The sequence below is a fragment of the Desmodus rotundus genome, chromosome X, assembly GCF_022682495.2.
Source record: "Desmodus rotundus isolate HL8 chromosome X, HLdesRot8A.1, whole genome shotgun sequence".
Taxonomy (NCBI): domain Eukaryota; kingdom Metazoa; phylum Chordata; class Mammalia; order Chiroptera; family Phyllostomidae; genus Desmodus; species Desmodus rotundus.
The window spans coordinates 21,205,301-21,230,263 of NC_071400.1; the positions used below are offsets into that span (position 1 = coordinate 21,205,301).

Sequence of the window (24,963 nt, forward strand, 5' to 3'; positions counted from 1 at the left end):
TGGTTTACAGATAGGTCAGCTCAGTATGTGGGTGCAATGAAAATGAATAGTGTCTGCATTAAAGCCACATTCTGGGGTGGAAAAGGAAAATTTTTCCAATGGACAGAACCACAAGCAGTGCACTTGACTTGGTTAAGAAGTGGCCTGATGTGAGACTATTGAATATATAGATTCTTGGGCAATAGTAAATAGTCTGGCCATCTAGTTAGCCTGGAAGAAGAAGGGCTGGAAAGTCAGAGACGAGGCGGTCTGGTGTAAAGGCTGTGGACTGACATGCGGGTACAGGCAAAGTGTGAAGATTTCTGCCATTACGTAATAATGCCTGTCAGAGAGCATCTGCCATGGAAAAGGCACTAAACCACCAAGCAGACAAAATGATTCAGCCAGGTGAATGGGCCTTCTTTAATGGCTACCAAACAACTGGCATGATGGACACACAAGCAGAGTGGTCACATGACCGATGAAGGCTCTGCAGCAAGAACTCCTGCTTACCAAGGCTGATCTAGCAGGATTCCTCTGACAGGCAACTTTGGCTCAAGGACTCACCATTGCTTTTGCTGAAACATTCTTAGAACTCCACAGCAGTCTAAGACTTTTCCTACCCAACTTTTTCTTTACTTCCCCCTCTTCTCCATGGGTCAGACCTCCATCAGTCTGACAGCTTTCCCAGACTCCTCCAATTCCCTCTTGGCAGGCTTCACCCCCACCCCCACACCCTGCTTCCCAGCAGTCAAAAAAAAAAAAGAAAAGAAAACTTACATATCTAAAAGCCAAACTAACACATCAGGTAACCTAACTTAGTGTACTCATTATTAAAGCTCTAGTCCGGTTTCAGAGGGTCCAAACTTCAATTTTTATAATTCAGCAGGAGTGTAAGATCCTGTGAGCTAGTTCCTACCAAACTCCTAAATGACTGATTGCTAAAACAGAAAGACAACACTGTCACAATGGGAAAGAACTGTCAAGCAGACGAGATAGATATGCAATGGAGTGGACAGGGTGTTCCCATCCCAGCAAGAGCAGCCACGTGAAAAGCAGAGTAAACCCCAAAGTAGCCTGCTATGTCTGGAACATAGAAAGCAAGCTGGCTAACCAACCCAAATCCATCCACTGAAAAATGGATAAACAAAATGTAGTATATCCACACAATGAGATTTTATTCAGCCATAAATAGAAATGAAGTACTGATACATGCTGAAACATTGGATGAACCTTGAAAACATACTAAGTAAAAGATAGAGACACAAAAGGTCACATATTATATAATTTCATTTATATAAACTGTGCAGAACAGGTAAATTCATAGAAATGGAAAGCATATCGGTGGTTGCCAGGGACAAGGAGGAGGGAATACAGAATAACTGCTTAATGGGTACAGGATTTCATTACGGAGTGATGAAAATGTTTTGGAACTAGATAGGAGTTAAAATAGTTTCATGTCATGTGAAATTTCACCTCAATAAAAATAAATAAATAAATAAATTGCAAGGAAAAAATGCAGAGACATATAGCAATGAAAAAAGCAAAAAAAAAAAAGATGTTTACATTTTCAAATACAGGAAGGGGTAGGGAGGGATCGAGTTGATGCTACGGATCATCACATTCACATCGAGCTGTCTAAACCTAGTTAAGCCGCATTTCTCTGCTCTATGGGTCTACCTGCCAACTGGAAAGGTAACTGAAAAGGCTCTTAACATCTAGAATAAAGGCTAGAATTCTTGAGTTACCTGGCATTTCCCCTTTCCTGAACATTTCATCATTAACTGGGGTCATAAATTCAAGGGCCACACTTACGAACCCAATTTTAGGATACATACTCTAATAAATACCAAGCATATTCCCAGGGACAATGGATTTTGCTCAAAACTCCAGGACATTCGGCTCTTGAAAGTACAGTTCTCTCAATGACTTTAATACTCAAGGGATGGAAGAATGCAGCCTCAGAGATTTTACACACAGAAACAGTAAAAGTGTAACCGAATCTGATTGCCTTTTTAAAATGCAGTTCATTTTAATTCTATCAAGCAGCTGCCCAGGCTGCAGCTTCAGTGATGTCTGCGCTCACTGGGATTTGAGGGGTCCAGGTCTCGGGAGTGCCGTGCCTTTTTAGGCCTATGGGATTTATCTCGGCTCCTACTTCTACTTCTACTTCTATGGCTATGCCCCTCGTGCCGGCCAGAGTGTGTGTCTGAGCTTCGAACTCTGTCCCTATCCCTGTTTTTTTCTCTTTCTTCCCTCCTGCTTGAGGACTTGTGCTCGTGCTTAGGCTTCTCCTTCTTCAGCTCCCTCTCCCGGTCCTCTGCTCCCCCTCGACAGGCTGTCCTGACCTCAGGGGAGCTAAGGTGGTTCTTCCACACCTCCCTGGACTCTGGCTTCTGACCCCGCTCTGAGTTCTTGCTGCTGTGCTTTTTAGAGCCAGGATCATCCTTCCCCTTTATCGTCTTGCTTCCGGGAGTTGAAGAGGAGGCTGGCTGCTCTGCCAGTACCTCCCGTTCAGTCTTCTCTTTGTCTTTCTTTTTCTTCTTTTTCTCCTTTTTGTCTGGAGGAAGAAAAGGATGCAATCAATAAGAAAAGGAAAATGGATCTATAGTGCAGTGTTTAAACACTCTTAAGCTTGATTCGTACCAAGCAGGATTTTTGCAAACTCTTTTCAGCAGAGGATACAATCCCTAAATTCAAACTCTCCTCATTATGTAATGAATACATGTGACTTCAGATATAACAAAAATTGTTAGGTGAAAAGAAAAAAAATAAATTAAATCTTTCAACCCCACCATGACTTCTAAAAAAACAAAGAAAGAAAAGGCAAATGGAGCCCTGGCTGGTGTGGCAAAGTGGATTGAGCGCTGGCAGGCAAACCAAAGGGTCACCAGTTTGATTCCCAGTCAGGGCACATGCCTGGGTGGCAGGCCAGGTCCCCAGTAGGGGGGTACATGAGAGGCAACCACACACTGATGTTTCTCTCCCTCTCTTTCTCCCTCCCTTCCCCTCTCTCTAAAAAATAAATAAAATCTTTAAAACAAAAAAGGCAAATGGAGGAGACGGAGGCTACGTAAAAGGAAAGCATCCTTGGCAGCAGTGTGACAGTCTAGCCTGCCAGAAGAGTGCCTCTGAGAAGCCAAGTTCAATCTGTCACCCGTGACGTGCCAAGCTGTTGTATAAGGCAATTCCTACACTTAATTACCTCTTAAAAGTCCCTACTTCCAAATACAGTAACTTTCTGAGGTACTAGAGGCTAGGACTTCAATGTATGAATTTTAAGGGACATAATGCAACCCATAATATTAGCCTTCTGCTGAAACTACCTCTCCTTTCCCCATTCAAATAAGGTTCCCCACATCTTCACCTCCTCTACACTTAAGAATTGATTATCAAGTCTCAGCGACTGCTAGGAAGATCAAACACTAACACTACCCAAAATCTCCTCTTAGGTCCTAACGCTTTACCTTTTTTGTGTTTTTTGGTGGGTTTGTCATCTTCAGAGCCCTCAGATGAGTTCTGTGAGGGGGTGCGAGCCCCACAGCCCTTATTCTGGAGCTCTTTGGTCACAGTATCCATATCTTCTAAGTCCTTAGGAGCCCGATAGTTAGACACATGATCTACTCGGATAGTTCTTCCTTTGATCTAAGATAGACAGGCAATGCTTCAGCAAAGACAGTCGTCCTATCAAAGCACATGAACCCAGTTGCAGAGAGAGCCATGGTATGAACTACACCCATAACCTTCCTGCTATTCTGTTTCTGGGAAAATCTCTAAAACAGACCTAACTGGTGTGTCACAACACATACCTAGATATTAATTCGCTCAGCTCTCAGGACAGCCAGGTGGGGGCTTGGGGCAGCTGGAGCCATGGGGCAGTTGTACTAGGTAGCTTCCACACTTACCCCAGGGTGCCATACTAATATCTTCAGGCCTTACATATGCCATGAATGAAAAAGACCGGGAAGTTCTGTCCACAAGCAGCATAGGAAAGTGTGATAATCTCGATGCACAAACAGTGAATTAGCCTCAATCTGTACCATTAATTTATAGTGAAATATACCTTGGCAGCTAAAAGAAATCTTGAAATTGAACCCAGTACTACAGTTGCTTCCTCGACACAGCAATTAGGATGAGGCCAAGGTAGACCAGCAGTCAGGAGGGGGGAAGGAATCTAGAAAGACCACTGTCTTATTTTGTTTTTCCTTTTTTTCTGGCTATATTTAATCACTTGGTTAATTCATCTAGTACTGAAAAGGCAGGTCCTTTTTCTTAAGCCCTCACATCTTGCTCCACGCCCACCTTCCCAAAACAACTGGCTCACACTGATACTTTCAATGTGAATCATACTCTCCAGCTGAGAAAAAAAAAAAAATTAACCCCTCACTTAAAACAAAAACATTCATACTCAACTAAATGCAGAATTGTTAAGAAAGTTAGAGTCCATTCCACTGTCTCAAAAGAATTTAATACTGTTCTTTTTTTATGAAATCTGCACAATAGGATATAATGCAAACGTCTTACCTACAAAGTGATAAATTAAAAATGCCAACCCTGATTTGTTTTAATAAAAAGCATTACATTAAAAAAATAAATAAATAAAAATAAATACATAAATAAATAAAACAAAAACATTCAGGCAGATACTGACTTATTCTATAGGCAAACCCATCTGAAATTTGAAAAGTCTGGCTTTTATACTTCTAATACAATAGCACATTTTTATTCTTACCTTGGGCCCAAGCAGCTCCTGTCATCTTTCCTATTCCCCATTTCAAAACATCTTGAAAACCTTCCTTTTATGGTAACTCCCTTTGACTGCTGGCTGTCTTAAAAATCAAGCCTTGCCCTGGCCGGTGTGGCTCAGCGGGTTGGAGCATTGTCCTATAACCAAAAGGTTGTGGGTTCAATTCCCGGTCAGGGCACATACCCACGTTGTGGTTCGATCCCCAGTCCAGGTGCACACAGGAGGCAACCAATCGATGTTTCTCTCTTACATCAATGTTTCTCCCTTCCCCTCTCTCTAGAAGCAATGAAAAATGTTCTCAGGTGAGGATTAATAAAAAGCAAGCCTGGAACCTTGTTCCACCCTGTTTTATAGTCTCCAACTGTTCCACACTGTGCAATCAGTGACAAACTCTCCAACTCAAGAGTCACCTCCTAGCCTGAGACAATGCCTGTTCAACTGCAGTGCTTTACCTAAATGAGTGCAGGGACTCTGTGGAGCACAGATAAGCCTGACTTTACCCATTCCCTTTTCTTAGCCCAGTGTCTCACTTACAAGGGTTGGATTTATTGGGAACAGAGGAGAGAAAACTTCAGAATGAGTTACTTTTGCAGACTTTGTCATCAGATTTTTAACTAGAGACTATCCAGGGCCCAGTACTGATCGCTAAGTCAGTGGAGACATGTGACAGACATATAGAACTGTCCTAGGTCATGAAGCCATGATAGAACCCTAAATCCCCTGCCATAGGACAGCAAGGAAGAGCAGTGTTCTTCTAGTCTCTTTGTTCTCCAACAAACCAGAGATAAGAGTGGAATGTGAAGGATGAAAAGGTAAGAAATAGAGGCGGGGGGGGGGGGGGGGAGGTGGGGGGGTGGTTCCTATACTCCTAGAGAAACAGCTGTTAGAGATGGGGGAAAGGAATAGGATGGAAGGTCATGAGCAAGCAGAATTATTTCCTGGGATTATTTACTGGTCAGTATGTCCCCACCACTCTCAAACCCTCACAGCACACTCAGCTGACCAGTACTGTCCTTGAGCCTGTGGAGATTAAGTGAAAAATGAAACCAAACCACTATAAGATTAAAAGTCTAGCCAAATCTTGCTCGGTAAGAACACTCACCTTGATCCCATTAAAATTATCAACAGCCAGAATGGTGCTCCTCTGGTCTTCATAGCAGAGGAAACAGAATCCTTTGGATTTCCCAGTCTTCTTGTCCCGTACCAGATTAATGTTAACAATCTCCCCATATCTATTTATTTTATAAAAGAATAAAGACACTATTGGTTTAAAATGCAAAAACTTTCAGATTGGATGACAAACAAAATTCAAATAATATAGTTTGCACAGGAAAAACATCTAAAACAAGATACCATATGATCTCACCTTTAACTGGAACATAATCAATAGAAGAAAAAAGCAAACAAAATATAACCAGAGACATTGAAGTTAAGAACAATTTAACAATAGCTGGGGGGGGGAGGTGGACAGTGGGAAGAGGGGATTACAGGAACTACTATAAAGGACACATGGATAAAACCAAGGGGGAGGGTGGAGGTGGGGGAGGGAGGTGGGTTCAGCCGGGGTGGGGTGGAGGGATGGGGAGAAAAGGCATACAACTGTAATTGAATAACAATAAAAATTTTAAAAAAAAGAAAGGTTAAAAATAAAAAATTAGACAAGTATATAGCAAGAATACCCAATTAAAATAAAAAATAAATTCAAGCCCCCCCAAAGGTCCTAAAACATAACAAAAGTGTAAGTCATGAAATTTTATTCATAAATTAATAAAAATTAAAAAGTATTAGAAATACAAAGAGAAACTAAGTGAAAATTATGAGAGATTTTAACATACCATTTTATAACACAAAGTTGACAAAAATAAGGTCAGATAAATTAATATAATTAATATATAATTATGTAATAGAAATACAAATATACATATAACTAATACATATATTACTGTCAGACTAGTAGATGTAGATATATTTGAATCTTATAGAAAACAACACTTTCTTTTCAAGAATCTATGACACATGTATTACAACTGACTATAGCATAGGCCTCAAAATAAACTTAGAACCTGAAACCTACTATCCTGGTTAACAAATGAATGAAAGAGAAAATGAAACATAATAAAGAAAAAGTCAGTGGCAGACTATTTAGACAATTACAAAAATGAGAATAATAATATATACCAAGAGTTATGGGATGCAGCTAAAACCATACTCAGGAAAATCTGTAACCTTAAAGCAGTGTACTGTTAAAAAAGGAAAAATGAATATAAAAGAAAGCAAATCTAAGTAAAGCACATGAGAGTTAATAAAATTCTACCTTACTCCTTATCCAAAAATACATTCCAGATAAGTTTAAGCATCATAATTTTTTTAAAAAGTCATAAAAATAAAATGGGAATTGATGGATACATTATATAACACGATCGCATACACACACCTGGGCCTGAAATCCAGCATCTTACTTAATAGAAATTACTAGAGATGATTCAGCTAAGATCAGGAACTATTTAACACTATTTAACATTGCAGGTATTAGCCAATGCAATTAGTAGAAAACAGATATAAGAAATGAAAAAAAGAAGTAGTAAAACTATCTCTATTTTAAGATCATATATAGTAGTAGTATAGAAAACCCAAGAGAATCAATGATAAAAACAAACAGTAGAACAATTCAGTAAGGTGCCAGGATATGAAGTTAACAAAAATAAGTCATCCTCTTACATACAAGCAATAATCACATTAGATCAATCAGATCGATATTAAAACATATAATCAATGTATAAAGCCTATATAAAGAAAAATTTTTAAGCTGCTGAAAGATACAAACATACATTTAAACAAATATAAAAACATCCCTTGTTCTTGGATAAAATGAGTCAACATCATAAAGATATCAAAATCTTCCCCAAAATTAATACTGAAATTTAATGTAATCCCAACTTTAAATACAAGTTGTGTTTTTCCCCTGGAGCTAGATAAGGTGATTCTAGTTATTGTGGAAAAATTAACAGAATAGCTGGAAAAACTTTTAAAAAATAGGGAGGAGTAACTCTCCCAGATATTATACACACTGAAAAGCTTCTATGATTAATTAGTGTGGTACTGGCACATGAAGAGACAGACAGACCAATAAAACAGAATAGGAAACCAAGAAAGAGACTTAGGTATATATGGAAAAATAATATATGATAAGGATGGCATCCCAATTTGTTGGGGGAAAATACAGGCATTTTTATAATATTGTTGGGACAACTGGATAGCCATTTGAAAAAAAAAAAAACACACAAGAAATTGGATCCATATCTCACGCTATATATCAAAATGACTCTAAATGGAGCAGAGAGTTCAATGTATGAAATTGAAACCATACAAGTACTAGACAAGGACACAGATGGGTGGGTAGGGAGAAATACTTTCTAATTATGACTCAAAATCCAGGAGCAATTAAAAAGGACCACATAAATTTGACCACATAAAATACCAGAGGGGGAGACTATAAAGTGACAGCATGAGGGAGTTTTTGGAACTGTCCTCCACCCTAATTGTGGGAATAATCACACAAATCTTTCCTGTATTAAAACTCATAGGACTGTACACCTCCTAAAAAGTCCATTTTACCATAACATAATTTAAACACATGAATGAATATATAAAATAAAAATAAGAATTCTGCATAGCATAAAATCACAATAAGCAAAGTCAGAAGACAAATGACAAACTAGGAGAAAATATTATTTGCAATTTACTTCAGAGATTAAGGATCAGAAAGCTATTCTTTCTCCTTTTGCTATAAAGGACATCATCAGGATAACTGGTAGAGTTGAATAAAGTCTATAGATAATATTATTGTATCAGTGTCGATTTCCTGAATTTGATCACTACACTGAGATTAAACCAGAGAATGTCTTGTTTTGAGGAAAATACATATCAAAGAATTTAGAGATCAATGGGCATCAGGTCTGCAACTGACTCTCAAATGGTTCAGAAAAAAATAATATGTATTCGTGGAGAGAAGTAACAATAAAGCAAACGTGGTAAAATGCTAACATCTGGGGGCTCTGAGGAAAAGGGAGATAGGTATCCTTTATACCATTTTATAACTTTTCAATTTTAAGCCTGGAATTATTTCAAAAGAAAATGTTAAAGAAAGAAGATTATAGAAGCTGGCTTGAAAGGACTCCTAATAGACCAAATTGGAACAATTTGAGCATTGAGAAATAACAATGATGGCACTGTAGTATAACACACCAAACGTTTAAAAAACAAATCCATAGTAACACAATACACGACAAAGTGTTATAACAAAGAGTTAATATCCTTAATAAATGAAGGGCTCTTGTAGTCAATAAGAAAACAAGTAACATGCCAACAGAAAAAAACAAGCAAAGGATATGAATAGACAATTAACAAAAAAGAAATAATAATGGCTTGTAAATCTATGAAAAAATGTTCTACCTCACTGATGTTGAAATAAAGGCAAAGTAAAATAAAATGAGAAGCCATATGGCAAATATTTTTTAAGATAACCGTTGCTGATTAGGAGTCAGAAAAATAAGCATTCGAGTGAGAGTGGAAATTGATATAACCTTTTCAGAGAGCAATATGGCAATGTTTATAAAACATCTTAAAAATGCTGACGTCTGGATCCAGTAATTTCACCAAGGAAACCATCAGGGATGCATACAAAGATGTAGGTAACACAATGGATGTGGCAATATAATTTATAACAGCAAAATATTGAAAATTATGCCCAACATTTTTAAAAGATAATAAAGAAGTACACCAAATTGTAAACAGTTTTCATTAAAGTGCTTTTTATTTTCTTCTTTATACCTTTTCTTTTCACCAAACTTTCCATAATGACTATACATTACTTTGATACTCAGAAAATAAAATATTTTTTTGAAAGCCATTGTCATCAGTGACAAAGGCAATCCTCATGGACAGCAATGTGTGTAGCCACAACAGAGAATCAGAATAAACACAGACACTAGCTGATGATCAATCAATGCAAATAAGACAAAAGCATCTCCTAGATGCAAGGCTGTTAGAGGTCCCATGAAGGGGTGGAAATCATGGGCTGCACCTGCCGTGAACTTCCTGACGACCAGAAGTTGGAGGAAGCAACCTCTACCCCTGCCATGGCCCTCTGCCTGTGTGTGGGCTGCCCAGGGCTTCCACCACGGCCCTCTCATGTGTGTTGCCCAATTTCTTTCCCATGGCCTTCTGCCCTGTATGCTGCCCAACCACTCAGCCAGGGCCTTCTGCCTATGGAATGACCACAGCCATCCCCTGCCATGGCAATGTCTCTGCCAGGGTATGCTGGTTGTGCATGCTTGCTACACCGTTTGCCATGGTGTTCTGCCTGTACATGCTGTCCAACTTCTCTGCAACAGCTCTCTGCCCCTGCGGGCTACACAACCCAGGGGAGCCATGGCCCTCTGCTCTTGTGAGCTGCCGAGGCCCTCTGGCCCTTTGAACTGTCTAATCACTCTGTGTGGCTCTAGGGTTATGCCCAGCCCCTCCTTTACCAGCCGCCACTACCACTGTGAGCTGCCAAGTCCCTCTCCCACCCAGTGCTGCTGCTATTTCTCATAGAATGAAGACCATGAGGTTCTCCTATTTATTTGTGTTCCTCATGAGCCTGTGATTCTCAGCCTCTGGGTAAAGAGATCGATCGGTTCTGCTCACCAACCTTACACTCATTTAGAAACAAAGAAAGCAAACTACTGCCTACACCTTTTGATTTTTTTCACCAATTCCTTGGTGCTTTGCCCCAATTCTACAAGGCCACACAGGTGTGGGCCCAGAAGCAACCCTGTCACCATGAGTTACCCCTAGTTTGTAGGAGCCTGAGGAAATGGACCAACATGGTACCTTCGGGGGAGCTGCAGTCTGTTCCAGTGTAGGCCCACGCTGAAAAATCCCCAGTGAAAAAGCAGTAAAAATAGACCAGAATCCCCAAAACTGCCCCCCAAAACATCCAATTTCTTAGATTTTGCACATTGGGAGAATTCTAGAACCATGTCCTGTGACTGTCCTAGACTAGAGTAGGAGCTCTGGCCCTCCCCATGCAGCCATGCCAGTCAGCCTAGAATTTAAAAAAATGGTGTTTGTGATGCCACAAAAACGCATTATGGAAGCAAACCACTCTGACAACACTGAAGGCAGGAAATGAAAGGAGACTTACTGTGAGAACACACAGATGATGTCCCCTTCAGTCAGTTCATAAGGAAGTCCTCCTAGAAGGGAAAACCACATTTCGGTTCTACAAACACTTAGCAAGTGGCTATAACATACCACACATGAAGCCAGGCACTGAGAGTGCAAACAGGAGTAAGCCACAGGACCTGCCCTCGGATAACTAACAGTCTAATGCAACAACAGAAGCACATACACTGCAACAGTAGTACACACATGGGGTGACTGAGTGCAAAGGTCCAAGTCACCATTACCAAACCAATCCTCCTCATACCTAAACTTCTATGGACAAAGCAGACTGTTTCCGGCACAAAATTCTCCTTCCACAAACATATCTTGAACTCACCAGCTCACATCTAAGATCCAAAATCAGTTTAAATATGCAAATATTAACTCCACCTCACACAGACTAAGTATTTTAGAAAGGCAATTGTTAAGCATTTCACAGAAAATAAGCTCCCCTGCAAATGTTTCCTTCCTCACCTGTAAAGTGGAGATATGAATACTTACCTCACCGAATTGTTATAAGAATTAAATAAAACAATGAATATAAAGTGCTTAGCACCATGACTGGTGCAATTGTCTCTGAATAAGCTGTCAAATTACTGGGTGTGACACAAAGTGAATGTAGAGATGGTAATATGACCATGGACAGAAGGCAGCAGCTAATCAGATAAGGAAAATGAATTCTGAAGGAAGGGGACTGAGGTGGGGGGGAATTAACAGTAATATGTGATAGTGGTTAAGACCATGAGTTCTAGAATCCCATAGTTCTGGATATTCCACTTACTAGCTATGTGACCTTAAAAAGTCCATTAACTTCTCAATGCCTCAGTTTCCTCAGCTGTAGGAGGGGAAGGGGATGATGATAATGATCTCAGACAAAGAAAGACAAACACCATATGATTTCACTTATATGTGGGATCTAAACATCAAAATAAATGAACAAACAAAACAGAAACAGACTCATGGATACAGAGAATGGACCGATTGTTGCCAGAGTGGAGGGAAGTTGGGGGATGGGAGAAAAAGGTGAAGGGATTAAGAAGTACAAATTCGGTCCTGGCTGGTGTGGCTCAGTGGATTGAGTGCAGGCCTGTGAACCAAAGGGTCAGCAGTTTGATTCCCAGTCAGGGCACATGCCTGGGTTGCGGGCCAGGTCCCCAGTAGGGGGTGTGCAAGAGGCAACCACACATTAATGTTTCTCTCCCTCTCTTTCTCCCTCCCTTCCCCTCTCTCTAAAAATAAATAAATAAAATCTTTAAAAAATAAAGAAGTACAAATTGGTAGTTACAAAACAGTCACAGGGATGTGAAGTACAGTATAAGGAATATAGTCAATAATATTGTAATAACTATGTAAGGTGTTGGATGGGTAGCAGACTTAACCAGGTGATCACTTTGTAAGTTATATAAACGTCTGATCACTATGTTGTAAACCTAAAACTAATATAATATTGTATGTCAACTGTAACTGCAAAATAAAAAGCTATAAAAATAATAACAGTCTGAGAAACAAAGTGGTAAAATTCTTGGTACAGTGAATGGCAGCCTGTAACTATAAGAACACTGATTTGGCAGGCAGAGCAAACTAGACATGAGGGAGAAAAGAGATGGAAAACAGACTTATGGGCAGACAGCAGAAAGAAACGAAAGTGGGTGATGAATGTCAGAACGAAGAGCGGAAAAGCTGAAATGTTACGAAGCAAGGCAGGAGGGAATGAGCAGTACGGGAGAAAGACGTGAACCTCACCCAGGAAGATCCAGGCGCTGTCTTTGTACTCGGAGTGCCAGGACACCTCATCCGCCACCCCGAGCTGGAACTCACGTTCATTCAGCTCATTGATCAGCTTCACTTTTGTTAAAGGGCTGCACAGGGGGCAGAAAAGTGGACAAGTAAGTGCGACCTAGCCTGGGGTAAGGAGAGCAAAACTAGGAGTCTAATTTTCTTGTCTTCGAGCCACTCCCGCCCCCGGCCTGGCAGATGCTCTACCACATCAGCCCGGTGGGTCAATCCCAGCGGCCCACCCCCAACCGATCCCCACGGTCCCCACAGCTCACCACCGCCCCCCCTTAAAAGAAGCGGAGGCCTTACTTCATCTCCGCAGGTTCGCGCTCAAGACGGCGAAAGTCTCTATGGTCGTGGCTGCGGGGCGCATGCGCGACCCTGGTGTGGCGCGCCCAATCAACTCTGCGTAGCTCGCGCTGCGCCGGAAGTGCTCCGCTGCTGCTAGCGTTTCCTCCGCTGCTCGCGACAGCCCGGCGACCCGCGGGCACGACGCCTGCGCACTAGTGCAAGCAGTGGCGTCATTCTTCGGGCAGAGGGGTGGGGACGGAATTAGCTCTTCCAGTAAATTTTTCTCGGCTACCTAGCTACCTTTCCCTGTGAAATGGGGGAAGGGTGTGAGCCTGGTCTACTACAAAATCCCCAGTTCCTGGACGATGCCGGGCAGTGATTGCGTTAACTAAATGTTTGCTGAATGAATGTTTGAAAAAGGCGCCTGATATAACGACTTTACTCCCAGCTTTCCCTCCCAGTGCAAATCCCCACTCAGGCCAATCACACACACACACACACACACACACACACACACACACACCCATCAAAGCACCACTGTTCAGGAGTTACAGCAGAAAAGTAAAGAAGATATGTGAGAGGGTAAATCTTTTCTGTTCCTCAATTCCAACGCATAGGTAATGGACCACTCAGCTTGTACAGGCTTACTCGAATACATAGTTTTGTGTGAGAGTTGCTACACTCACCCGTTTCCACAGTCTCGCACTTAAGCAGAAGACAGAAATTAATATTGTTAAATTAATACCTCACACTTCAGTAGATAATGCTAGGGCTAGGTTATGTGCTAAGCCATTTGCATATATTGGCCCCTTGATCCTCACAATAATCCCATAAATTCTGTAGTTACCATCACCATTTTATAGAGGAAGAACATGAGGTTCAAAAGAGTTAATTAGCTTGAAAGATACTCTGCCTCTACCCATAGGGTCTGGTTGATTTAATCAGTCCTTACTGAGGATCTATATTTGTCCTTTACAGCAAGTCTGTAGACAGGAGTATAAGGTTGGGTTCCTGGCCCTCAAGGAGCTAATAATATTCTACAGGAGACAAGATATATTTGCATGATAAACTTTATAGCAGAAATAATCAGGAAACCATAGAGGAGATGGTGGCATATGTGTGATTTAAGCCATATTGGTGATTTGAATCCATCTTGCATGTGTCCACATCAATATCTGGTCTCAAATCATGCATGGTCTGAAAGTGAAGGTCCAGAGCTATGTAATTCTGTGTAGACCTAGTCTAAGCCCTTCATAAAAACACTTTGATGATGATGGTGATGATGACAACTATACCCTCAACAACTCATCGTGTGCCTAATGTCCTTATAAGAAGCAGAACAGAGGCTTCATTCATTCTCTGCCCCTCCCCACTCTAACCCAGCTATTCATTAACTTTGTAGAATTATCTTGGCAATGAAAACTAAACAGTGACAGATTGCATATGGGTTTTATCTGCTCCTAGGAATCTTAGGTTGCTTAGCTGTGCAGTTGAAGTAGCCCCTGCAAAGTGGTAAATTAGGATGCAGCATTATCTGGTTGGATTCTTCAGGCCACTGTCAAATGAGAGAATTGAGGCAACACTTGAGCCTTTCTCATTACAGTTCAAAAAGAAGCTGAAGCAAAAGAGAAGAGTAAGACCAATGAAAAGCAAGGACAATTTAGGTTGAGGAAAGCATGAGAAGACTGCTACTATCCAGCTGATGGGTTCAGCAGAGATTTTCGGAAAATAGGAGAGCTCAAAACTGTCCCAGTTTGCCTGGGACAACTCAATGGGTATGCTTGCAATTGTTAGAAATTTGTAGGTAAAATGATCCCTAGAGATTTTCATAAGTGAGTGGAAAGAAGGTGGGGGTCCAGAGGACCCTCTAAACTTAATGTCTGAGAAGACGACCAGAGTTTGCCATCCAAGGTGGCTATTAGTGATCTTTACCAATAACATCCATTTAGCACCCACTGTATGCAGAGCTCAGTTCGAGATTCTGCAGGTAATGCTAAGGAAGCCAAAGGCAGTCCCCACATTCAAGGAAAGGCTGTACAATGTGTCTAGCCAAATTAATCTCTCCACAGTCCTTCTGTTTCAAGTCATTGTTGAATGTCTACTAACTCTTTCAGCACTCTCAAAATTGCCCCAGCCCCTATCTCCAGCCTTTCCTCCCACTGGTCCCCAACACAACTCTTCAATTTCATCCAGACTCTGCTTCTATTCATTCACTCAAGGGCCCCTTTCATTATTCAACCTAGATCCCTCTTCTGAAAGAGCCCAATTCCTGGGACCACTCTCTCACTGAATGAAACCTGCCCAAACTCCAAACTCCCATCAAGGCATCTCTGATGTAGGAAACCTTTCCTGACCTTGCCATCCCACAGTGATTGTTCCCATTTCTGAACTCTGCAGCTCATCATAAATCTTTTATGTTCTCCCCATCCCCAGAAAGACTTGAAGATCCTAGAAAGTAAAGGCTCTGCATTTTTAATCGCTCAGCACTCAGACCTCAAACATTTTCCTGCACACATAGCAAGCAACCAATACATTTACTGGCTAATGAAATTGAAAGCACACACTTTCAATTATGGTTACTTTTAGGGAAATAGATGAGTATGGGGGGAGAGGGGCTTTTCCCTTTCCATACTGTTAAATTTTCTTACCTTTATCCAGATATTGCTTACACTTTTATTGCCATGTTATCTTGGCAGAGAGATCATAACCTTTATATTCTCACTTTTGTCTTTCATTCATTCATTCAAATATCTGATGTATAACTATTATATGCTAGACACTGTTTTAGGTGCTGGGGTTATAACAGCAAACAAGGAAAGCAGAGTTCCTGGAGTTTACATTCTTGTTGGGAAAAAGGAAAAACAAGGAAACCAGATTGGCTGGAGAAGAGCAGGCAAGGGGGAAAGTATCAGGAAATTTTGTTTATTTAACAAAATCTGATTTAGTACCCACCATGAACCAGACACTGTTCTAGGTACTTTACACACATTAACCCATTTACTTCTCACAACAACCCTATGAGGTAGACACTATTATCCCCATCTTTGAAGATGAAACTGAGGCACAGAGAGATTAATTCATTTGCCCTAGGTCACTCAGCTGGTAAATGATAGAGTCAGAATTTGAACCCAGGTAGTGCAGCTCCAAAGTCTGTATCCCTAGCCACTATGCACAATATAAGTGGGGGTGAAGAGAGAAGATCAGGCAGGGCCACGTTGGGTAGAAACTTTGGATTTTGCTCAATGTGCGGTGGGAAACCCCCAAAGAATTTTATTCTGACTTACATTTTAGCAGGATCACCTTGGCCACAGACAGGAGGGGCAGGGAGAGCAAGGTGGGGCATCTGGGATAGAAGCAGCAAGACTAGTTAGGAAGCTCTGCAATAATTCAGGCAAAAGATGATGGTGGCTTGCCTCAGGATGACAGCAAAGGAGGTGGTGTTCCTCCTTTTTAAGCTAAAATACATATTAAAATAAGTAAGAACACACATGAAACAAACATAAAGGCATACACTGTGTTTGTGAGTGCTCAGGTGCTGGGCTACATGCTGGGAATACTGCAGTGAACAAGACCATAAGACCCAGTCCCTGCCCTTGACCGTCTCACAATGTTGCCAAATAGTTACAAATATGAATAAACACAATACAGAGGGGTGAGTGTCATAATGAAGGTATCAGTGAAATGCTCTTGGAACCAGATGAGGAATTATTTAATTCTGAGTACTGAGGGTTAGAGAGAGCTGGAGATAGAAAGCAGATTGTTGGGGGAAAGCTATAGAGGCAAGTGACAGTTGAATTGGGTCTTGAAGGCAGTCACCATGTAGATGTAAGACAGGGGATGGGTGCCATGCAGAGAGAGCATTTCAAGCAGAGGAACTAGCAGAAGAGCTTTCAGAGGCAAAAGCATCAAAGTGTGAAAAGTGTATGGCATGACCAGATGATAGAATGGGATAGGGCATCCCAGGAAGATGGAAGAGTTCAGGCCATTTTGTGAAGGGCCGTATAGATGAAGCAAGAAATTCAGATCCCAGCCTGTAGGCACTGAGAAGTGATCATATGGTTCAATCATTCAGCCATTCAGCTGACCAACGAGGCAGCCACTTTTGTTGAGGAACTGCTGTATGTAGACACTGAATTAGGTGCTGAGAATGCAAAGGCGAACATGCTCAGCCTCAAGGGAAAACATATATATGAAAAATACAATCCAAGTATGCTCCCTTGACCCTGGGAATGCAATGGTCATTTTATTTTAGATAACCTTGGAACCGATATAAAGGATGGATTGAAGGCACAAAATCTTGATTTTGGGAGATCAGTTGACTGTGATGAGCAAGAACAAAGTCAACAGATTTCAGTGGCACAACATGTTGAGTAAAGTAGATGTGGGTAATGAGGAAACATCTAAGAATGATGCTTAGGGGTTTCTGGTTTGAGACTAGTTGGGTAGTGAAACTCTTTGCCAGAGTAAAAAAGGCAGGCAGGAAGATGCTGTGGGGGAAAATGATGGATTCGGCTGGCAAATTGTTGAGTCAAAATTCTCTGAGGATCCCGGCTGGTGTGGCTCATTGGATTGAGTGCCAGCCTGTGAATAAAGGGGTTGCTGGTTTGATTCCCAGTCGGGGCACATGCCTGGGTTGTAGGCTGGGTCCCCAGCGGGGGACACGTGAGAGGCAACCACACATTGATGTTTCTCTCTCTTTCTCCCTCCCTTCTCTAAAAATATATTTTTAAAAAATCTTTTTTTAAAAAAAGTCCCTGAGGAGACCACAAAGGAGACCATGGAATTGGAGGAAAGATGAGGATAAAGCAGCAGGAGAAAGTAAATTTGAGAAGAGAGCAAGAGGTGACCAACACTGTCAAACACTGCAGAAAAGTGTTCTTGGTAGAAGCACCTTTAGTTTTTCGTGTTTTCACTCAGTTATTTCAATTGATCCACAAACAATGTCACCACCACGATAGTGGACTCTAGAGGACCCATAAATCTAACCAGCATGACATCCTGTACTTGCCTGCCCTCACACTGAAGACTTTGGGGTAATGCTATCTGATGGAAGCAAAATAGAGGCCTAAAAGGGTGGGTGTGGGCCACACTTCCCTTGAATTGAAGAAAACCGATTAAATGTATTTGTTTAAAGATCTGTTTCTTAATTGTAGGTTGCCTAGAGAAATAAAGGGAATAAGAAATGATGCATCGTGTTAACAGAGGATCTCTTCCAGAGATATCAACCTAAATTCATGATGTGTGTGTATATGAAAATGTGCATTTTTAGAAGGTCCACAGTTTTTATCAGATTCTAAAAAGGTTCCATTGTTCAGAAACAACAGCTAAGGACCGCTGCCTTAAAGCTTCTAAGTATTTTCTGTGAATACCGTCATCCACACATAACTGAGAGTTTGCAAAGCTTAACAGGAATCTGTTGCAGGAAAATGTGCATGAGTCATATGAACCAGATATTGATGAATTTGATGAACATAGCTGTACCCCAGTGGACTCGCCAGACTCAGCACAGCTGCTTGCTCCCAGCAATTTGATATGTAGGTAGAATCTTGAATAGCCGGATAGAGAATTCCAAACTCTTGAGGAGGAATCCAAGTTTCTTTCAGGGGAAAGTATGCCTTCTAGAAGACATACAACAGATGTCCTCATACTATCTGGCTGTCATTTGTCACCCTTCCCCCCACGTCCAGGCCAAAGCACCAGCTTTCCATACCTGAATCAGCACAAATTACAGAATCTGCCAAAGTTTCTGATAAGCTGACTTAAAAAGCAGAATCTAGTTCCAGGGAAGAAAGGGACAGAGTAGAGAAGAAATTGCTGAGGGAGTATATGGCTCTGGTCCAAGTGGATCCTACCTGTCATCACAAATCACATTTACTCTAAATTCATAATGTGAAGTCCTCATTGGCATGCAAGCCTAAGTAGCATGCATGCTGAACTGAAATGAATAGAAGAAACAGACCCAGTGTGATGAGGAGCAGAGCTAGGCTGATCTAATTGGAGCTTAATGGAAAAGAATTTTTGAAGGATGATAGGAGCCTGTCTAGAGCAGGTGTTCCAAAATGGTCATCACAATTGCATCTAAGCAGGTAAATACAGAATAGACACTTGATAGACTAATGACTAATGTCCCACCCCCTATTGTCCAAAAGATTCCTTACATAATCAGCTTTTACCCTCCCCTCAGTCATCTTCATTATTCTGAGCCAGACATTTTCTGGGGTGTTCTGTTACTGAGACAGATCATAGGATGCCATGCTGAGACCAAGATAAAGAATCCAGTTACCAGGAGTGCCAGATAAATCACTGATCCAGGGAATAGAAGACACTCTACAGATTAGGGAAATGAATGGATGGACCATGGGGAAGAGAAGCCAAATAACTGAAACATATCATTGTGAAGACAAGAGCAGATGGGCAGTCAGAGAGACTAGCTGAGGGGCAAGCAAAGCACTGAGAGATGAGGAACAGAGCAGGCTTGTCTCAGCTCAAGTCACAATGACATTGTATGTTGGCCTGCAGCATTCTTCTTGTGCATGGTGGGGGCTAGCATCCCTTGAGAGGCTGAACACAGGTTTTCAAAGCTGTAGAATGATGCTACACATTTTTCATTCTATTTCTGTTCAGCAACTTACTTTCTGGAGAGACCAAGTTAATAGCAAGTTAGAAGAATGTAGATTCTGAGGCTTGACAGAACTTGGGTTCCAATCCTAGTTCTACCATTTTCTAGCTATAAAACCTTGGGCAATTTAGTTGGCTTCAATTAATTTCTTTGTGCATTGGTGATAATATCACCTCACAGGGATGTTATTAGAACTAAATATCATACCTGTAAAGTTTGTCTGATAAGAGGTAGGTATTACTAATTTAATAATAATTTATCAGGTTCCAAATACCCCCAGCCATTGTTACAACCCTGCAAATTGTCGCCCCCAAATCTTAACCCCAGCTCTTCCTCACAGAAAAGTTGGAAATGGCTGTCTGAGAGATGGAGGGCTGCAATATACGATTCAGGCTAAAATGACCCCCCTCAGTGCAGTCTTTCTTAAAGAATACCCTTCAAGAAAAGTTTTCCATGAAAAAAAAAACAAGTATTAATTGAATGTATAGTTTTTACTCTCACCCCACCCCATTCCATAAGCTATGGGAATGAACCAAAAATGTGTGTGCCTCTTTACCCAATTCCTACTCTGCAGGAGAGGGAAGGATTTCAACTAGCCCAACAATATAAAGAAATAAATGGAGCAAAAAGGGTCTGAGCCCTGAGTGGCAAATGAAAAGGTTTTCATACTCATCATGCTCCTCTGGCCTGCATGAAGGCATGGCTAAGATGCAACACAATCACAGCAACCCAGAAGTGCCTCGAAGGATCTTTCTTTTTAGAGGCCCTTCAGATATACATAGCTAGGTGGGAGCAAAGCCTTTCCATGGATTGCTTTCTCCTTACAGAGTGCCTGCCCTCTGCTGGGCTCCCTGGTCATTGGCATTTTGGCATCTCAGGCCTCTAGGGTGCTCTTTTCTGGTTAAGTAGAAACCTTTGTAGTATCACAACCAAATGTTTCTTAGGCAGGAGGCACTGCCAAGCAGTAATATAACTAAGACCAAGTTTTTGAATATTAACCCTTTAGCTCAGTCTATTAGTTTCCTATTACTGCTATAACAAATTACCACAAACTTAGTGCTTAGAACAACACACATTTATTAGCTTACAGTTCTTAAGATCAAGAATGTGAGCTCAGTTTCACTTGGCTAACATCAGAGTACTAGTAGGCCTGGTTCCTACTGTAGGCTCTAGGGGAGAATTTGTTCCTTGCCTTTTCCAGCTTCTAGAGGCTGCCTGCAATCTTTGGCTTGTGACCCCCTTCCTTGATCACTCCAAACTCTTGCTTCTGTCATCATACACGCTAATACTGCTCACTCTGATCTCCTGCCTTCTTCTTATAAGGACCCTTGTCATTATATCTTTGGGCCCACCTAGAAAATCCAGGATAATCTCCCCATCTTAAAAGCTTTAATCACAATTGCAAAGGCCCTTTTTCCATGTAAGGTAACATACTCACAGGTTCCAAGGATTAAAACATTTACATCTTTGTGGAACATTATTCACCCTACCATACTCAGGCTTCCCTAATGTAAATAGCAAAATGACCATTGGACCAGGAGTGAGGATAACTGGATTCCACATCCAGTTCTGCTACTCCTCCCTAATTGGGTAATTTTAGGCACATCCCTTTGCCTCTCCAAGCCTCAGATTCTTCACTTGTAATCTGGGAATAATAACATCTACCTCACAAGGTGTTACTTGAATGTATGAAAACCTCTTTCCAAACATAGTAACTAGCACAGAGTAAGCACTCAATAAACATGCTGGGAAAGGGATGTCAGCATGGGGAAAGACAGGACGAGCAGTAAGAAGGCCATAACAGTACTTCAGATAATGAAATGCTAAATAAGAGAGGCAATAGCAAGAATGGAAAGCAGGAGCAGGAAGACAAATGGAGAGGTATATATGAATCCAGATTTACATACTTCCTTGGGCTTAGGGTAAAAATGATTCTCATTTTCCACAATCACTGGGCTTTAGCAACAACAACAACAACATAAAGGGCTTCTACTTAATCTCAGCTCAAGCACCTTTTAAAAAAAGCCCAAAGCATAAAAATGTCAACTTGAAGGTCACAGGTAGTAGGGTGTGCAAAGGCACAGAAGTACATAACTGGCAAGAAAAGGAGACATGTAGTCTCTATGCTTGATATGGGATAGCACAAACTCTTGCTGGCTGTCCCATACAAGCTGCTGGCCTGTGTGCCAATTTCCAACACCTACAGCTCACAAGCTGTGAGATGTTGGGCAAATAAGTCATCTACTCTGTGTGCCTTGGTTTCCTCAACTATATAACTGAGGTATTAATAGTGTCTGCCTTATACAAATGTTGTGAGGATGAAACGAGAATCCATGCTGTATATTTACCACAGTGCTCAGTACTTATGGGCCCTATAAATGTAGCTGGTATCACTGCTACAAACGGCTCAGATGCCCCAGAAGGCTAGGTCTCTTTCCTCAAAATGCCTCCCACTTCAAGGAGAGACTGAAGCCTCAAATACTGATTTTCCCACCCTATCTTGCCCTATCCTTTCTCCCTGTCCACACACACAGGTAAGAACAATATGAGAAAAAGCAAATATATAACTATGTATATCAATATATACATATATACAGATATAAATATACATGCATAAAATATATACATATATAAATATATGTAACTGCATCACATAAATATACACATATATTAAAATATACATACAAATACATATATACATATGAATATACACCACATTTTTGTGTGGTCTGGAAAAGACCTTTCCAAAATGGTGGCTAAGCTGCAATAGGGAGGGGAAGTTTTGAGGAGGTTTTTTCCTTTGAAATTACTTGAATACATCTCACTGGGAAACTATATATAACAACTCAGAAGTATTCAAAGTAAATTGTGACAGTGACTCTTCACTTCCCCCACCAATCCTACCACCCTCGTCAAAGTTACTCATTGTGTGTTAACAATCTCCTTTCTATGCATTTATACACAGATATAGATGGGGTCTGGGGTTTTTATTTTCATCAGTGAGCCCAGACTCTACATATTGATGTGTGACTTGATTTATGAATCAACAATATAGCTTGGAGGTCTCTCTGTGTCAGGACATATAAACCTTATCCTATTTTTTTCTTCACACAGCTGCATAATATTTCATAGTTATGGATGTAACAGTCTAGTCATTCAGGAAAAAATATTAAATGTCACTGCTGCTTTTGTCCTTGAGCAAGAAGATACAGCTAAACAGATGAATGGTCTAGGCACCATGAGAAATCAGGCACCATTTGCCTTGGATATCTTCCTAGAGCTCCTTTTCCAGGGGCCCAGTGCCAAAGGTTGGCTATGTCGAAGCCTGGTGTCTCCTCTATTCCCACTCCAGCTGAAACCTCTGGTCGTCAGCCCCATGCACTCAATGTAGATGAAGCACTCTTTTGTATCCTTGGTGACAGCCCATAATGACCAGCCTTTAATGCATTCGTTATAGGATAATTTGACCAGAGAATAAACCCTCTCATCCTTTTCTTTTTACATATATTTTATTATTTATTTTTAGACAGGAGAAAGGAGGGAGAAAGACAGGGAGAGAAACATCAACATGTGTGGTTGTCTCTCGTGCGCCCCCTACTGGGGACCTGGTCCACAACCCAGGCATGTGTCCTAGACTGGGAATCGAACCAGCAACCCTTTGTTTCACAAGCCAGCACTCAATCCACTGAGCCACACCAGGCAGGGTGTAAACCCTGTCATCCTTTTCCTTCCTCAACTGCAGCCTGTTTGTCTTGTCAATACTCCATTCCAGAGACTCTGAGAGCCCTCAGCCCACTCCAGTGGGGCAGGACTATAAGGACCAGCCACCAACCTCCCAGTAAGGAACCGTGTTCTCTATGGCCCTGACCTCACAGTGTGGGCATACCCCTCGGATGCACACATGAGCCATGTGGTGTTGTCAGAAAGGGGGTAGAAGAGACCGAGGTGGATATAGAAGGTGGATATATAGCTAAGAAAGAAGGGAGGGAGCTAAGGGAGGGAAAAGACTCCAGGAGCCCATCAAAAACAGGTTGTGTAGGTACTGAAAGACAATTCAATGGAAATAATGATGTTTTGCACCACCGCAGGAATTCCATCTAAGACCCTCTAGACAAGTGAGCATTCAACCTCTGCTTGCATACTTCCAATCACAGGGATCTCACTAATTTCCAAGGCTTCCTAGATTAGTTTGAAACAGCTTGTGGGATCCTGAGAGGGCAAGACAAATAGGAAGTGTTTATGGCTAAAAGAAAATAAATCTCTAGGGCATGAGTAAAGGAAGAGCAAACTGAGAAGAGCATCTGTCGGGGGGGTGGAGGGAGAAGAGACCTGGGCAGAAAAGAATACCAGTGTGGTAGGCAGAATAATGCCCCTCCTCAAAGATATGCACGTCCTAATACCCAGAATCTGTGAATATTTTACTTTACGTGGCAAAAGGTACATTGAAGATGTGATTAAGTTAAAGAGTCTTGAAATGGGGAAGATATGGATTATCCAGGAAGATTCAATCTACTTACAAGGGTCCTTAAAGAGGGAGGCAGGAGAGTCAGAGTTAGAGGAGATGTGAATAAAGAAGCAGAGGTCAAAGTGATGACCCATGAGGTAGGGAATGGAGGCAGCCTCTAAAAGGTGAAAGAGGCAAGGAAGTTATTAAACTCCCTTAGAGCCTCCTGAAGGAATGCAGCCCTGCCAACACCTTGATTTGAGACCCTTAGGACCCAGTTTGGACTTCCGACCTTGAGAACCTGAATAAACTTGTGTTGTTTAAGATACAAAGTTTGTGGGACAACTATAATAGCATAATCAATAAAATATACCTCAAAAAAATACACTAAGTTTGTAGTAGTTTGTTACAGCAGGAAAGAAAACTCATACAACCAGGCACCTGAGAGTGAGAAAATGGAAATGACAATTTTAATGTGCATAGAGATCACCTGGAAATATTGTTCAAATGGAAACTCTGCTTCCATGGGTCTTCAGCAGAGCCTGAGATTCTGTATTTCTACCAAGTTCTCATGTCACACCAATACCTGATCTAATAAACACTTTGATTAACAAGAGACTAGAAGACACACAATAAAAATACCTGTGTAACATTTTACAGTTTATGAAACCCTTTCATATCCATCATACCTCAATGTATCATCCCCCCAACTTTGTGATGTAGGTACTATTATCCCCATGATACATATGAGGAAGCCAAAACTAAGTCAGAGAGGTGAAGCCGTTTGTCCAAGCAAAATCACAGAAACGGTGTCGTTTCAGCCCCCAGGTGTCCTGACTCCAGACACTGTGCTTTTGCCATTGGACAGTGGTTCTCACCTCTGCCCAAATATTTGAATCA

General features: G+C 41.3%; 1 protein-coding gene across 1 annotated transcript; it reads right to left on the bottom strand.

Annotated features, from left to right (window-relative positions):
* Positions 1-1,139: 1,139 nt before the first annotated feature.
* Positions 1,140-13,143, bottom strand: RBMX2 (RNA binding motif protein X-linked 2). Its single transcript, XM_024566756.3, has 6 exons — positions 13,019-13,143; positions 12,677-12,792; positions 10,914-10,965; positions 5,829-5,958; positions 3,447-3,624; positions 1,140-2,539 (listed from the first exon to the last, which is right to left on the bottom strand). The coding sequence occupies exons 1-6, from the start codon at positions 13,021-13,023 to the stop codon at positions 2,046-2,048; spliced, it is 975 nt and encodes a 324-aa protein (XP_024422524.2). The 5' UTR covers positions 13,024-13,143; the 3' UTR covers positions 1,140-2,045.
* Positions 13,144-24,963: the final 11,820 nt, after the last annotated feature.

Excerpts from the sequence above, each read along its gene's own strand:
- RBMX2 (XM_024566756.3), bottom strand. Across the intron at positions 10,966-12,676 it reads CAGCGCCTGGATCTTCCTGG|GAGGACTTCCTTATGAACTG; the intron begins GTGAGGTTCACG and ends TTTCCCTTCTAG. Across the intron at positions 2,540-3,446 it reads CACCAAAAAACACAAAAAAG|ACAAAAAGGAGAAAAAGAAG; the intron begins GTAAAGCGTTAG and ends TTCTTCCTCCAG.